Raw genomic sequence first — 16972 nt, 5'->3', positions numbered from 1 at the left:
AGAAAGTGCTATAATAACTCAACGGCAGGAGCAAGTTCCCTCATGCCATTGGCTGCCCGTGGCACTTACGCTAGGCAGAGTCAACTTGAGAACATTTTTTTGGGTGACGCGCGTAGAGCCGCAGGTACCACTCTAAGGTAAAGGGTTTTTGACCATTTTCCGGGTTGAATTCTGACTGTTTAGTTGTTGCCGCAGACAGAGGAAGGCCGGGGGAAGACAATGGTGTACATAACTGAAAATCGTCCGAGGTGGCGCTTACGTCACTACCATTCTCAACGCCTCATTTGTGGTGGTATCCAGTCGGGGTGATCTTTGCTTTGCCATTTTTGTAGGAGGCTGGTGGCGGTACTGATGGCATTGATGGGCAGCCGGGACATGGCGTCAGCGTTTGTATGTAATTTGCCTGGTCGATACGCTATATCGAAATCAAATTCTTCAAGGATTTCTCACCACCTGACTAACTGGGTGTTGTGGGTCTGAAACTGGCATAGCCATTGCAAGGATTGGTGACCTGTTATTATGGAGACGTGAGTGCCCGCCAAATAGGCTTGAAAGTGGTCCAAGGCCCACACGATGCCTAGGCATTCTCATTTGATAGCAGCATAGTTCTTTTCTGCCTGACTGAGAGTATGACTGGCACAGGCAATTATGTGTTCTTGTCCTTCCTGGACTTGGGCAAGGACAGCACCGATTACTAATAGGGATACGTCAATATACAGGTGAAATGGCAGGGTGTAGTCAGGGAAAGCGACGATCGGGGCGCTAATGAGCTTGGGGTTGAGGGTGTGAAAAGCGTTGATGCGATCGTCTGTCCAGGTGAAAGGTTCACCTTTTTAGTCATGTCATGAAGGGGTTTTGTAATGTTAGCGAACCCCTTTACGAAGCGTCAGTAGTAGGCTGCGAGCCCGATAAAGGCACGGACTTCGTTGACATCTCGTGGTAGGGGGAGGTCTGTGATAGCATGCAGTTTGTTAGGATCTGGTGCTATGCCTTCCTTGGAGATGACGTGTCCTAGGAAGGAGATGGACCGTTCAGCCAGGATGCACTTTGACGGCCTGAGCTTAAGCCCTGTCTGTCAGATGAAGATGAGGACTTGTTTAAGGCACTGGAGGTGGTCGGCCCAGGTTCGGGTGAAGATGATAACGTCATCTGGGTATGCCAGGCAAATCTCCTGGGTGAGGCCACTGAGAACTGACTCCATGAATCGGGAGAATGTTGCAGTGGCATGGCAGAGTCCAAACGGAAGGACATTGAATTCATAATGCTTTCCGTTGCTGGTCGAGAAAGCTGTCTTCTCTCTATCCTCCGGGTGTGCAGGGACCTGCCAGTAACCTGATTGGAGATCCAAGGTGGAGAACCACGATGCTCCGTGCAAGGAGTCGAGGGAGTCATCTGTCCTGGGTAGGGAGGAGACATCCTTTGCGGTCAAGTCGTTAAGGCATCAGTAATCCACACAGAATGGCATGGTGCTGTCTTTCTTCCTAACTAACACAACTGGAGAGGATCAGAGGCTGGTGGATGGGGATACATCACCAGCAATGAGCATTTCCTGGACCTGCCGATCTTCCTCGGCCCGCTGATTAGGGTTTTTTCTCTGAGATGGCTGGTGAATCGGTGGTCCTGTAGTGTGGATTTTGTGTGTCAGGTACGTGGTGTGGCCGATATCTGCAGATCCTGACGAGAACAGGTCTTGAAAGTCCAGGAGGAGGCATCAGAGGCTGTCGGCTTAGTGTGGTGTCAGGTGTTCAGGTAGAGGAGAAAGGGTGGCAGGGGAGGTGGGGGGGAAGTGAGCGTGGTTCGGCTTCTTCCATCTCTCAGACCACTAATCCTTTAGGGAGGGTGAGAGGTGTGGTGGAAATGTTGGCGATGCATACCGCCCCAAGGTGGGGAGGGAGGAAGGTGGGAGACAGTAGACAGAAGGAGATGGCTCCTGAAGGCAGGTTAGGGGAGAATAAGATAGAGGTCCTGGTGGGCCTGTTAAGGTGGAGCCAGGCCTCGTGCTGGGGAGGGATAGTAAGGGAGGAGGTGATGGTAGCAGGGAAAATGGTATGCAGAGGGGCAGGAAGGGTAGGAACACGGGAGGGTAAGGTAGAAGACATAGTGGGAGGAGAGTGGGACGAGGGAGAGGGTGTGGGAGTGCACGTGCAGTGTGGCTGGGGGGGATCTGGAGACTTCTGTATGTGAAGACAATGCTTGTGACAGTCGATGGTGGTGCGTAGTTTCTGCAGGAGGTCCAGGCCTAGGTAGCCATCATAAGCACAGCAGACTGAGTCAAAAATGATGAACTGATGTTTGACTAATACTTTCTGGTAAATGTCGGCTCGCAATGCCCGAGTTTCCCCACGGATAGGCAGGGGGCCATCTCCCGTATCTACCAGATGAGTTAAAGTGGGGAGAAGCGGGCCAAAAGCCGAGGCGTGGCGGGAGTAAAAATGGTGGTAGAGGCAGGATCTGGCCACTCCCGTGTCAACCAGCAGCCTCGCTTTCACCCCATTCAGTTTCATCATATTGTAGACTGGGGGGTGATATTTTTGTGACGTGGCTCCCGCCACTGTGGGGAGGTGCGGGGGCAGTCCTAAAAATCCAATTGTTGTGGGACGTCTTCTTCATCCGGCTCTACTTCTCCAGGGTCGGAGTACTCGGCAGAGGGTGCGTTGGCTACGTCGCAAGTATCATCTATAGAGGAGACCTTGAGACGCCCTTGGGTAGCTGTTTTTCGTCAAGCAGCTTTAAGTTGTTCCCGTATGTCATGAATGGGGCACGGGTGATTACATGCTGAAAACTCCCAAGGATTTATGGAGATTAGGTTGGTATTTTCCTTAGGAGGGGGGGCCTTTTGGTGGGGAGTGCCCAGGGCATACTGGGTGGTGTTGGTGAAACTGTGTGGGTGGGGGGCGTCCGTCGTTTTGGTTGTTGTACTTTATGCATCGGGACTCTGCTCACTGCGCCGATGTGTTGTGGGGTGGTGTGGACGGCGAGAAGATGCCTGACTAGTTGAATATCTGTCAAGGTCTCCTGTTGGGTCATAGATTGTGAAATGTTCTCTCACAGTGCTGAAAATAAGTTGTTCCCAGATGGCTGTGTCATCCTCCAGGTAAGCGGCGGTGACCAGCCTGGTTGAGAGTGTTGTCCATCATCACAGGTGAGGGTGTCGTGCTGGGACAAAGCCACAACTTTTCCCAGTGATGATGTGACTGCTTGTGTCACAATTCATGTAAACTGTGTCCATGTCAGCTCAAGGACAATCTTCGTGACGATAAGCGAGACTGCTTTTCCCAGGTGGGGTAGTGTTACAGCTCTCTTTTCCTTGTCATGCTCAAATCCAATATCCAATAGTGGTTTAATCATGCACATGTATGTGTCTATACTGCACTGTTCAGGGTCAAATTTTGGTAATTGTACATGTGGTTTGGCTGCCTTTTTGTCAGATTTTCCCTTTTCGTTCCTAGTTGTCTTTCTCCTGACCGGATCTAGAACCACTGCTGCCACCAGCATTATGCCACGTTCTCAGAGATCAATTTCTTGCTTTCGGAGTATGCGGGTCTGGTATTGGGTTCTTTCTAAGACTGGGTACAGAGTATGCAACCAGGGAACAGGGCTTAAAACACAGGCTAACCAGTGTTACATATGTATTACTCACAAAGAATACAGTGCCTTGACACAATACAATATGATAGATTATACTGTACACTCTATATGATGTATAAGGGTCTGAATCTGGGACTAGTGGGCTGGTAAGATAACTGCAGGTGGTGCCCAGGTGTAGGAGGTGTCTCATCAGGTGTGCGCTCTCTGAAAGGGCGCGGGATCATTACTTCACTCCTGATCATTGCAGGGTGGTGTAGAGAAAGGCCTTTCACTGGAGGGGCCTCTGTTGGTGTGTCAGCCTTCGGGGCTGGGACCGAACAAGTCAGGTAGGCGTGCTTCCTTGTGCCTGCCCTTGAGGGGGGACGGTTCGCCAGCTTGTCTAAGGAGGTTTCGGCCGGGAGTTCTGGGGGCGTCCCTCTGCGTCTGGTACCTGCGGTCTCACCTTCATCAGGAGTCCAACAGGGACTGCCTGCAGTCTCTCTTCCTTCGGAAGTCCGACAGTGACTGGTGACTTAGGGGCGCTGGCTGGATTGAGTGCACCCAATGACTCACCGTAAGGCCACTCCAGATCTCTTCCCATAGCAACTCCATGGGGGAGCCTGCTCTCCCCATGGAGGAGTGAGGCGAGCAAGGGGCGCGACCTGCTCGTCCTCTGGAAGAGTGAGGTAAGCAAGGGTCATGGCCCTCTATAAGTGCCGAAGGTTCAGCAGAGGAGGCCTGCATGGTGGGGGGGGGGGCCACCCCGGTGGGCGTGGTGGCCGCTACCACAGTTTTACTAGACCCTGGGGCTACAGGCGAGAGGAGCACGGTGGGTCTCCCTGGCGAGCACGGCAGGCATCGCCGCGGTCCTGCTCCAGAAGGGTGCTGCAGGTGAGAGAAGCACAATGGGCGTTCCCTCCCTGATAAACATGGTGGGCGTCGTTGAGGTCCTGCTGGTGGCTGTAGGTGAAAGAAGCACGGTGTGCGTCCTTTCCCCAGTGAGAACAGTAGGCGTTGACACGGTCCTACAGAGGGAAGTAGGTGAAAGGAGCATGGTGGGTGTCCTTTCCCCGACAAGAACGGTGAGCGCTGTCACAGTCCTACTTGGGGAGTCTGCTGGTACACAGATCCTGCCCCGATTCTGGTGAGCACTGGTCAAAGTAGAGGTAATGCAGCAGGGTGACATACCTCTCATGAATTCCGTTGAGGGGAAGAGAGGTGCGTGGTGGTTGGGGATGTATGTCTGTCTTGTCCCAGTCGCCTGTGTTCTTCTTGCACCTCCATGTGGCCTCCCCTTGGTACATCTCATATTTCAATCATTATCTTAGTTTATGTTGGTTAATGAGGGGGCACGAGAGGCACATGGTGGAGACAGGAATCCAGAGAAAAGGGTGGTAGAGGTGGGAGCGAGAATGGCTGTGAAAAGACATCTTATCATTCAACAGATTTTTTTTTTTTTTTTTTTTTTTTTTTTTACTTATTTGTAACATTATAATACGTAAGTATAATTAATACATAATACAATGTAGGTCTTCTTTCACTTTTGTGCCTTTCTCATATCCATACAATTTGTTGTACAGTATTACACATTAGATGCCTTTATACACTTACTCCTACTGGTTCTGATTGTCTATAAAAACAATCATAACACAGTGTAACATCGCCAGCTTTGGTCGTTCCACGTCTATCCAACAACATTTACACTGGGGTTGTGGTAGGGGAAGTGGGTGTGGGGTGTTCGACCACCGGATCATCACTGGCCATGACTTTGGCTACTTGTAGGGGAGGGAGGAAGGATTAGTGTTTTTGGGCATACCTCTTCACCCCCATCCCACCACCTTATGCTTGGTCTCCTGCCACTCTCCCCCTTCACCATGGTTCTCCCCATCCACCAAGAACATGCTCAGAGCACTCCCTCCCGCCCTCTCACTCACTGGCATGTCAGGTTACTCCTCCACTCCTAACACCTTCCAGCAGATCATCATCAATGCCACAACACTCCTGAACTTCCCCACATCCAAACACTTGAAAATGTAAACCATTTGACTCTTTTTTTTTTTTTTTTTTTTTGACTGAGATCTTCATTCCAACGATGCACACAGTGTCTTATTGTTGATACCACAAAATAATTTTATTCAGCTAGAGATTTTTTCCAACTGGATGGCTAGATAACAGACTTTATTAAGTCATTCACTACTACAACCCTCTTCTTAAGCTGAATAAACCATCTGGCAATGGAAAAAAAAAAAAAGGGAAAAAAATTCAAGGAATTAAGTCAAAGAAAATTACTGTGACTGAAAAAGTTCTATAGTTCTCTTTATAAAGGCAATTTTTCATATGTGGGATTACTAGGTATTTGTCTGGCTATCAACTAATTTTTTTGTTTACGGTATCTATCAGTCAATCAATCAATCAATTCTTTTATGTTCCATTTGGCATGCAGATGCCCAAGGCTACACAACTTAGACCTGATTTTCAAGCAAGGACAACTATACTGTTTTTATTCTACCTTCACATAAAATTGCAATATCTTAATATTAATCCTAAGTCATAAAAAAAAAATAGTAATAAATAAATGAATATAACGCTAGTCACAAAGATGTGATGAGAAGGATGTAAAGCCATACCATTGTCTTTTTCTATTACAGAGCTAGGTGAAATATGCTGCAAAAGGATGAAAATCTGGACTAAATTAAAGTAAAAGCAGCACAGTATAACTGCATTTCCGAGTGGCATAATATAAGCAATAAACCCAAAACATCCCTTATATATAAACACCTGAGTCATATCCAAGTGAAATGCCTTAACCCTACGGATCACAAGGTGTCCATGTGATTACAGTATATGGTTACCATACAATGGAGTAAATGGTTTCCTGGGATAGATGATGATAATGATGACAAAATTGACATCACCATCATCATCATTCAAACTTCTAATACATTAAATAAAAAGCTCACCTCTTTAATGTATACAGCAATGGACTTCAATTTCTGACACTGGCCATTTTCGTTTGACTCTCCCTGTTTGCTGGGAATGACTCCTCCCTCTTGCGATCCCATACTTGATCCAGGAATTTCAGACGGATTTAGTGGGTTCAGAATATGCAGTGAACCATCTGCAGCATCACTGGAGCTGGGAGTTTCAATTTTGTTGGCACCTTGCTTCAGTGACTTCATAATATGTGATGACTCAGAAGTCTCACTGGAATTTACCATTTCAATACCAGATTTTTCACTGAAGTTTGCTGGCTGCTCTAGACTCTTCTTGGGAACTAGTTTAATTTTTTTCTTCTTACTGTTGTTGCTGACCTTAATGCTGTTGTAATCTGTTGCAGTGTGGTTAGAGGAAGATAAGGAAGTACTTGTGTGACATGCATTGAAATTAACAATGGTTGATTTCTCTTCCAATGCTGAGAAGAGGGATACAGTCTCCTTTTGTGGCCTCTTCTCCCCTCTATTCGTTGAGGTATAGCTGATATCTGCCCAGTCTGGCGAGCTGTAGAGGTATTCTTGTATGTAGTTCTTATATTAAGTAATTTTCTGTCAAAAGAACCTACTGTGCTATATCCTTTCAACATGGGCTAACATTCTTTATGGATTATCATTTTACCTACAGTATCTATCTGAAGTCACAAGCTTTAAACCCATAAAGGGTTAACAAATCATTTTATCCAACCTGGAAAGGTCTCTTGTACTGAAGGGGCTTATTAAGGGTTTATCAAACCTTTCCAATCTGAAAAGACTATCTTAAGCTTGCTAAAGACAAGACATGGCAATGAATTGAAATACAATGGAGTTGCCTAACCCGCGGCAATTAGAGACTGGTATCTAATGGCGGTTCTTGAAATCTGTGGTTTACAAAGTTAAAAACCAATGGGAAGAAAGGATATTTAGTCTGGACCCTTGTGGAACCCCCCTACAACACCCTACCTACACCTAACTAGCCAACAGCAAACACAAACAGTCAGTCTTAGAAATACTCAATGCATGTTTTTAATAGAAATAAACAATAATTTAAGTGGAAATAAACAATAATTAAATAGCTCTGAAGGGTTGGGCCTGTCCATAACAGAGCCCAGGGGATAGGTAAACTTGACAAAAAAAGGGCCACATAGCACTCAGAACTCACGGGGGAACACACATAGTTGGCAGTTGGCAGGACAGGAGGTAAAAAAAAAATGGCAGCTGTAGTGTGCACATTTGCCATCAGGTCTGGGCTGTGATTGGCTAGCAGCCGCGAAATACATCGTGGGTGCCCGGATATCATAAATCTCCTTGGAAATTAGCCATTTTGGAACCTAGAAACCGCGTTTTTCTAGTTTTTTCTGCGGAATAAAATAAATAGGGACTGCTTGGGCAAAGTTCCATGGATTACAAATCCGTGGCTTACAGATACGCGAATTAGGCAACTCCACTGTATACATCCTGGGGTCAATAAGTTAGGTAAGCATTAGGTTCATCAAGGCACTATGGGCTGTATTCTAAGTGGCAACAGAGGATTTGTAGTACTTTCTCCTCAGCGATTTGTTTTGCATGCTATATCCTGATGTTATCTTGTGATGCTGCTTTAATGCAGACATAGTTTGCAGGAAAACCAAACAAGGGAATACTGGAACTCTGTGGTGTAATAAGTAGAACACAACCACTAAGATAAAAGAAATCTCCAGAGCCACTTATAATACAATTAAGAAAAAAAATAATTTAAAAAATTATCCTCACACTACTAGAAACACTATCATATCTTCCCCCTTGTGAAAGAGAGAGAGAGAGAGAGAGAGAGAGAGAGAGAGAGAGAGAGAGAGTGTGTGTGTGTGTGTGTGTGTGTGTGTGTGTGTGTGTGTGTGTGTGTGTGTGTGTGTGTGTGTGATGTGTGTGTCTGCAGTTCATGTACTGTGTGCTTCTGTGCATGTGTGGGTATGTTTATTGTGTAAATGTTTGTGTGCATTCATGTGTGTGTGTGTATTTACCTATTTGTAGTATACAGGAATTGAGCAATGCTCGTGTTGTCCTGTCTCCATGTCCACATTTATCAAGTCTACCTTTACACACATGAATGTTTTTCTCATGCACCACCTCTTTGTCTAAGTCGTTCCAAATATTTAAGAATATACCTAATTGTGATATACACGGAATGTACTATGCTCGTGGGTTTCCGTCGCTGTTTCTCAATAAGTCGAATTTAACTTTAAACTCGTTTAAGTTTCTAGACTGGACGATCTCTTTGTCCAGGCTATTCCATAAGTCTATACTTCTGTAAGGAAAGCTATATTTCTTGATATCCTTCAAGCAGCTTGACTTTTTCAATTTCATTCCATGTCCTCTTGTTGCTCTCTTATCCCATACAAACAGATCTTCTTTGTCAATTTTATCTACTCCCACCATGGTCCTGAACACCGCAATCATGTCTCCCCTCTTTCTCCTTTCCTCTAACGAAGGCAAATCCAGTTTTTCCAGCCTCTCTCTGTATGACAGGTCTGTCAGACTGGGGACCATCTTGGTTGCTGTTCTTTGTATTCTCTCAGTGTGTGTGTTCTTACCTAATTGTTCTTACCTAATTGTACCTTTACAGGAATGAGTCAAGCTCGTACTGTCCCGTGTCTTAAACCATTTTTATCGTACATATCCTTAAATTTGTGAATTGTTTTGGCACACACTATTTCATTCGGTAGTGCATTCCATTGATCAATTGCTCTGTTTGGGAAACTGAATTTCCTTACGTCTTTATCACCTCTCTTCTTATGCAATTTTTTGCAGTGTCCTCTTGCTGATGCTTCTCCATATGTTAAGTAATCATTTATGTCTATTTTCTCCTTTCCTGATATGCATTTATATAGCATTATCATGTCACCTCTTTTCCCTCTCTCCTGTAGTGTTGGTAGATTCAGTTTATTTAGTCTTTCTTCGTAGCTTAGGTCCCTTAAGCTTGGTATCCATCTTGTAGCGGCCCTTTGAACTTTTTCAATCTTGTCTATGTGCTTTTTGAGATGAGGACTCCAGACTATTGATGCATATTCCAGGGTTGGTCTAATGAATGATGTTATTATCCTTCTTAGCATGTCTTCATTTATGTATGTGAATGCTATTCTCATATTTGCAAGCAGTGTATACATGTTCCATACCTTCTCGCTGATGTGGTCAGCTGGAGATAGTCTGTTATTGATAATCACACCTAGGTCTTTCTCTCTTTCTGATGTGTATAGGGTTTTATTTCCTAACTTATAATCCCAATCAGGTCTTTTTCCACTTTTACCAAACTTGATTACATGACACTTGTTCACACTGAATTCCATTTGCCATGTACTGCTCCATTCATGAAGTTTATTTAATTCTTCTTGTAGCTCTTTACAAGAATCTGTGTTAGTAATTCTCCTTTGTATTTTTGCATCATCTGCAAACATATTCAGATAGCTCTCATTTCCAGTGTTACTGTTTATATCATTTATATACACTAAAAACATGATTGGTGCCAGCACTGAACCCTGTGGTACTCCACTAGTCACTTCTTTCCATGATGAGTAGTTTCCTCTTAGTACTGTCCTCATTCGCTTTTTATGAGAAAGTCTTGCATCCAACAAAACAGTTTGCCTTGAATTCCTCCTTGATGGTACAGTTTCTGTAAGTCTTTGGTGTGGTACTGTGTCAAAAGCTCTCTTGAAATCTAAATAGATACTGTCCACCCATCCTTCCCTTTCCTGTATTGTGTTTGTTACTCTGTCATAGTAGCTCAACAGATTAGTAACACATGATTTTCCTTTTCTGAAACCAAACTGTCTTTCTGTTATCATACTGTGTTCTTCTAGATGATTTACCCAAGCTTTTCTTATAAGTTTTTCTAATACCTTGCTTACAACACTGGTCAGTGATACTGGTCGGTAGTTGAGTGGATTTTGTCTATTTCCTTTCTTGAATAAGGGGACAATATTTGCTTTTTTCCAAATATCAGGTAGTTTACCTTGACTCAAGGATTTCTTGAAAATTATAAATAATGGTTTACTTAACTCCTTTGCACATTCTCGTAATACCCAACATGAAATTTCATCAGGACCACTTGCTTTTCCTCTGTCTAATCTACTTAACTCCTCCTGTATTACTTTTTCTGCTATTTGTATATCTGGTAGTATGTGTGGACATGCGTGTTCCACATAGTCCCTCTGAGAATTTTTTTCTTCTGTAAAAACTAATTGGAAATTCTTATTTAGTGCTTCACAAAGATCTTTCTCTTGTGTATAAGTGATTCCCTCGTCCGTAATGGATTGTATTATATCTTTTACTTTAGTTTTGCTTCTGATATAGCTGTAAAACAGCTTTGGTTAATCACTACTTTTATTTCTTATATCCTCCTCAAACTGTTTTTGGGCTTCCCTCCTTATTCTTGTATAGTCGTTTCTTGCCTGTCTGTAATTATTATACGCCCTTTCACTACTGTGTCTTCTGTATCTATTCCACAACAAATCTCTTCTTTCTTTTGATTTTTTACATTCTGTATTGAACCATTTCTGTATTTTCTTATCTGCTTCTTTGTGCTGTGGGATGTACTTCTGGACTCCTATTTCATAAAATTCACAAAATTTTTTACATACAGCATTTAAATCTTGTCCTCTAAGCTCATTTTCCCAATCAACTTCTACGAAATACTTCTTTAGGTCTTGATAATTTCCCTTTTTATAGTTTAGGCTCTTTTTGTAACTATCATTTCTGTTTACTATGTCATATGCCATCCTGAAGTTATAATTTAGTACTGCATGATCGCTTTTGCCGAGTGGAGGGTGATATATTAAATGTCAATATCATTTTCTTGCCTTGTAAATATTAGATCTAGCACTGAAGGTACATCAAGTCCTCTTTTTCTGGTAGTTTCCCTCATATGTTGCGTTAAGAAAAACTCTTGTACGAGATCCAGGAGCTTTTGGTCCCAACAGTTTTCTTGGCTATTTATATCCAGAGTATTCCAATTTATATTTGTATTGATGTCCCCAGTTAGTATAATTCTTTCCGATTTCTCTTCCATTTTATGTAGCAACGATCTTACACTCTGAATTGTACTCTCTGCCAGGTTCTCATTTTCGTCTCTTTCCCATGTGTTTGATCTGGGTGGCATGTACAAATTAGCTATAATTACCTTACCTTCAGATGTGTCGATCTCTACTGCAATCAGTTCTACTTGTGATGGTATATCTAGTTTTATTTCCTTGACTTTTAGATTTTTCTTAGTTAATATTATAATTCCTCCTCCTTTTTTTAAATATCCGTCTCTTCTCCATATACTGTATTCCTCTAAGTTTAGTATGTCATTTGATATCCTTGGTGTTAATTTTTTTTCAGTTAGGCATATTATTTGTGGTTCATTTTCTCTGACATAATCATTCATCTCTAATAATTTAGATACCATTCCATCCACATTTGAGTACATCAACTTTATCATCTTGTTTATATACCTGTCATGACATGGTTCTACTACCTTCCTTCTTTTAATTCCCTCCTATTTATGTACCACTTTCGTACCTGCAATCCTATTACTTTGTAAAAAAATGTGTTCTCTTCTTCTGATCTTCCATCATTTTTTGTTTTTGCTTCCTCCCTCTTCTTTTTCAGTAATTCCAGTTCCTCTTGTGTTAGGCATCTTTTTATCCATACATTTTTTAACTCCTCTTTTTCCATAAGATTCTTTGCATTTTTTAGTATCTCCTCCACAGTGTTTACACTCTGGAAAGTTACCTTTAGAGGTCTTGACTTGCTTTTCTCGTATTTCCCTAACCTTTTGTGTTCCTCTATATCTTTACTGCAGATTTCCTCTCATACTTCTTTCAATGGACTCATTACATTTGCCATCTTCTTTTTGTCTCTTGAGATCTTATTTTTTGCTTCTTCCTCTTCTATACCAGTGACTGCTATAGATTTGTTGATATCTACTGAATCTCTGACTAACTTTGGATTGTTTTGGATTATTCTTTTCACTTTCTTTTTAATGCTTTTTCCTTCTACCCTTGTTTCTAAGTCTTTCTTTACTTTCACCATTACAGCATACGTGGTTTCCACATCATTTTTGTAGCTTTGCACAGCTTCATTCACCTGTGTTATCTTCTCCTCAATATCACTGATCTGGTCTATCAGACTGCTTACTTGCCTAATTGTCTCTATATCATTTTTGAACTGTTCCATAATACTCTAGAGGTTGACTACTGTACTTGCCATTTCACTCATTTTCCTCCTAAGTGTGTGTGTGTGTGTGTGTGTGTGTGTGTGTGTGTGTGTGTGTGTGTGTGTGTGTGTGTGTGTGTGTGTGTGTGTGTGTGTGTGTGTGTGTGTGTGTCGTAAAAGGCGACTAAAAGGGTTGGCGGAGGGTTAGTGCCCCTCCCCAGAAAACAACTAACTAAAAAAACAAACAAGAAGCCTCGGACAAGGACTGACCAATCGACGACGACCCAGGACCGGACAAAGGACTTGGTAATGAGTACATGGAATGTAAGAGGAGCGAATGATGAGGTGAAAGAGAGAGAGATTGTCCAGGTGCTTGAGGGTGCGAAAGTGGATGTATGTGGAATAATTGAAACAAAATGGAGAGGAGAAAGTGTGAGAGAATGGGAGTATGGATGGGGTATATGTGCAGGAGTAGGTGAGAATGAGAGGGCAAAGGAAGGAGTATGTATAGTTGTGAGTAAAAAATGGAAGAGGAGCATAAGACAGTATGGATCAGTTGGGTCAAGGATTGTGTGGGTAAAGTTTAAAGTTAGAATACAAATGTGGGCGATTGTGTGTGTGTATGCACCAATGCAAGATCGTGCTAGAAGAATGAGAGAAGAGTTCTGGACAAATGTGAAAGTGTGCATGGAAAAGTTTGGAAGGAATGAGAGAGTGTTTTTGATTGGTGATATGAATGGTAAAGTTGGGAATGTGAAGGTGGATGGAATAGTTGGTGAGTGGGGTGTGCCTGCTGAGATAGATGAGAATGGGAGTGCGTTAGTGGACATTTGTGCTGGAAGGAGGTTGGTGATAGCCAATACCCTCTTCAGGCATAAAATGATCCACAGGTATACATGGCGAGTGATGAGAAGGGTGGGTGGTGAACTGAATGATAGGAAGGCAATGATTGATTATGTGTGTGTGTGGATGAAAGGATGCGAAGATGTGTAAAGGATGCAAGAGTGTATAGCGGTTGGGGGAGTGGACTTTCTGACCACTACTTCGTGGTGGCCAGAATTAGAATGCAAGTAAGATGGAGGAATAGAAGAAGGGAAAGACGAGAGGAAGGGGTAGTTGCAAGGAGAGTGGAAAGGTTACAAGAGGATGAGAAAAAGGCAGAGTATAAGAGAGAAGTGGAGGAACGATTGGGCAAATATGAATTGGAGCAGATGGGAGACATTGAAGGTGTGTGTAAGATATTTACAGAAGAAATATGTGCAGCATGTGATGTGGTGTGTGGAAGGAAAAGAAGACGGAGGGGGGTGCAAGGAACAGCGTGGTGGACTGAAGAGGTGAAACAGGCTGTGGCACAAAAGAAGAAAGCATACAATGAATGGATGAGAAATAGGGGTGTGGAAGAAGTTGAGAGGCGGAAGAGAGAGTTATATGTGGAAAGAAAGAGAGAGGTGAAAAGATTAGTAAGAGAGAGTAAGAAGAGAGTGGATGAGGAATTTGGAAGGAATTTGAGTGTAAAGTGGAGGGACTGTAAGAAAATGTTCTGGAGAGAAGTGAAAAGAGTAAGACAGGGTGGAAGTGAAGTTAGCAGGGGAGTGAAAGATAAAAATGGTAGATTACTCGTGGAGAAGGGAGAAAAAGTGAGCAGATGGAGAGAACACTTTAAGGAATTCTTGAACATAGAGGATGGAAGTAATGCGAGTATAAGTGGCTGGGGAATGGCTGGGAGAAGGAGGGAGGTGAGAAGACACGAAGAAATCAGTAGGATAGAAGTTGTGGAAGCAATGAAGAAAGTTAAATCGGGGAAAGACCCAGGAATTGATGAAGTGTGTGGTGAAATGCTGAAGCATGGGGGAGAGATAGTAGTAGAATGGATGTGGAAGATGTGCAGATTGGCCTGGGAGGAAGGTAGAGTCCCGGAGGATTGGAAGTCAGGTCTAATTATTCCCTTGTACAAAGGAAAAGGGGAAAAAGAAGTGTGTGGTAATCATAGGGGCATTTGTCTTCTTAGTATAATAGGAAAAGTGTATGGTAGGATACTTATAGATAGAGTTAGAGAAAGAACAGAGAGATTAGTTGGAGAAGAACAGGGAGGCTTTAGGAAGGGAAGAGGTTGTGTAGATCAGATATTCATTCTTAGATCTTTAGTGGAAAAGTTTCTAGAGAAGGGAAAGAAGTTGTATGCGGCTTTCATGGATTTGGAGAATGCATATGACAGGGTGGATAGACAAGGATTGTGGAAAGTGTTAAGAATATATGGAGTAGATGGGAAGTTGTTGAATGCTGTGAAGAGTATGTACGATGGTGCGAAGGCTGCAGTGCGTGTGGATGGTGAACTAAGTGAATTTTTCTCTTTGAAAGTTGGTTTGAAACAGGGATGTGTCATGTCTCCATGGTTGTTCAATCTGTTCATGGATGGGGTAATAAAAGAGGTACAAGGTAAGGTAGTGGATGTTGGAGTGGCCCTGGTGAGAGAGGATAGTGTTTGGAAACTCCCTGTACTGTTGTTTGCAGATGATACTGTGTTGTTGAGTGAAGACGAAGGGAAGCTGCAAGGCTTGGTGGATGAGTTTGGGAGAGTGTGTAAGAAACGGAATCTAAAGGTGAATGTAGGGAAGAGTAAAGTGATGGTCTTTGAGAGAGGTGAAGTTAGTGAATGTAGAGCGAGGTTGGATGGTGAGGAATTGGAAAATGTGGGTACGTTTAAGTACTTGGGTAGTGTGATGAGTAAGGATGGAGGTTTGGAGGGTGAAGTGCTTGAAAGGGTACAGCAGGGAAGAAAGGCAGCTGGTTCTTTGAAAGCAGTGATAAGAAACAGGGAAGTGAGCATGGAAGTGAAAAAGTTACTACATGACAGTATTGTGATACCAACTCTAAAGTACGGAAGTGAAGCTTGGACATTGTTGGAAGGACACAAGTCAAGAGTGAGAGCAGTGGAAATGGGTTATTTAAGAGGAGCCTGTGGAGTCACGTGGAGTAACAGGCTGACGAATGAGGATATAAAGCAGCGTTGTGGTGTGGATGTGGATGTGATAGGAAGCGTTATGAGGAACACACTGAGGTGGTTTGGCCATGTGGAGAGGATGGAGGGTGAAAGACTGACGAAGAGAGTGTATGTGAGTGAGGTGGAGGGGGGAAGAGGGAGGGGGAGGCCGAGGATGAGATGGAGGGATGGGGTGGAGAGGTATATGAGAGAGGGGGGTGTGAGTTGGGAGCAGGGCAGTGAAATGGCGGGGGACAGGGCAACTTGGAGGCGATTTGTTTTTGGCCACCCCAAACGGGATTGAGGCATCTGGCAATAGATAGATAGATAGATAGATAGATAGATATATATATATATATATATATATAATATATATATATATAAACAGTATATGCATATATATATATATATATATATATATATATATATATATATATATAAACAGTATATGCATATATATATACAGTATATATATATATATATATATATATATATACAGTATATATATATATATATATATATATATAGTGGCCTCGCACAGTGCGCGAGAGATTGGGCAGTGCACGAGCTCGCGCACTGGGAATTCGAGTACTAGGAATACATAATCTTATGGGAATAATTACATATGGGCGGTACCCCCTCATACCTGGACATTTTTTGGCCCTTAGAGACATAATAAAGGTCATATGTTTCAGACACTGTACTAAAGCTATAGCTACAATAACAATAATATGGGTAGTCACCTTAACAACAGTAGACAACAAGCCTGATGACCTTAAATAACAGGGGTTCCGAGGCGCGGCAACACTTACAGCACCGCACTCCCCAGCGCACCAACATTTCCCTCTGCAGACTCCTCTTGATCACCTTCCCCAGGAGCATCAAAGTCACTCACTTCGGCCATAAACCCTTCAAAGTTCAATGCTGACACTTCTGACATTGCATCCTCTTCATCCTCAACAGGAACAGAAGCAGACGATGTCGATGGTTCCGCTATTTCAGCAACTTGGGCCCGCTGTGTGTAGCTTGTTATGAGCATCTGTCTTCTCCTGTTTATTTCTTCCCTGTGCCTGTCTGTGTAGAAACGGAAGAGTTTGTCGATACCAACCAGAAGTTCCTCCGTTCTTAGGTTGCTCACTTCCTATTCCTTCACCTCTTCCTTGAGCTTATCCACGGCAGCAAGGATCTTGCTAATGTTTGACATACACAGCTCAGTCCTGCCTTCCATCACGCTTGGCTGCTCAACTTGACTCTGTCTGGCGCATCAACATGACGACACGTGACG

General features: G+C 43.2%; 1 protein-coding gene across 1 annotated transcript in view; it reads right to left on the bottom strand.

Moving 5' to 3' along the window:
- Positions 1-16972, bottom strand: part of LOC145409678 (uncharacterized) — a 631921-nt gene that overhangs the window by 77412 nt on the left and 537537 nt on the right. The window contains exons 18-23 of the mRNA XM_080280029.1: positions 6528-7065; positions 4396-4592; positions 3757-4005; positions 2944-3113; positions 1534-1674; positions 1094-1332 (exon numbers count right to left, since the gene is read on the bottom strand). Of these exons, the coding sequence (XP_080136155.1) occupies positions 1094-1332; positions 1534-1674; positions 2944-3113; positions 3757-4005; positions 4396-4592; positions 6528-7065 (1534 nt within the window). The remainder of the gene's footprint in view (positions 1-1093; positions 1333-1533; positions 1675-2943; positions 3114-3756; positions 4006-4395; positions 4593-6527; positions 7066-16972) is intronic.

Source organism: Coenobita brevimanus, chromosome 82, assembly GCF_032717465.1.
Source record: "Coenobita brevimanus isolate Jiangsu-jjx chromosome 82, ASM3271746v2, whole genome shotgun sequence".
In the NCBI taxonomy this organism is placed as follows: domain Eukaryota; kingdom Metazoa; phylum Arthropoda; class Malacostraca; order Decapoda; family Coenobitidae; genus Coenobita; species Coenobita brevimanus.
This window is presented reverse-complemented; position numbering and strand designations above follow the sequence as displayed.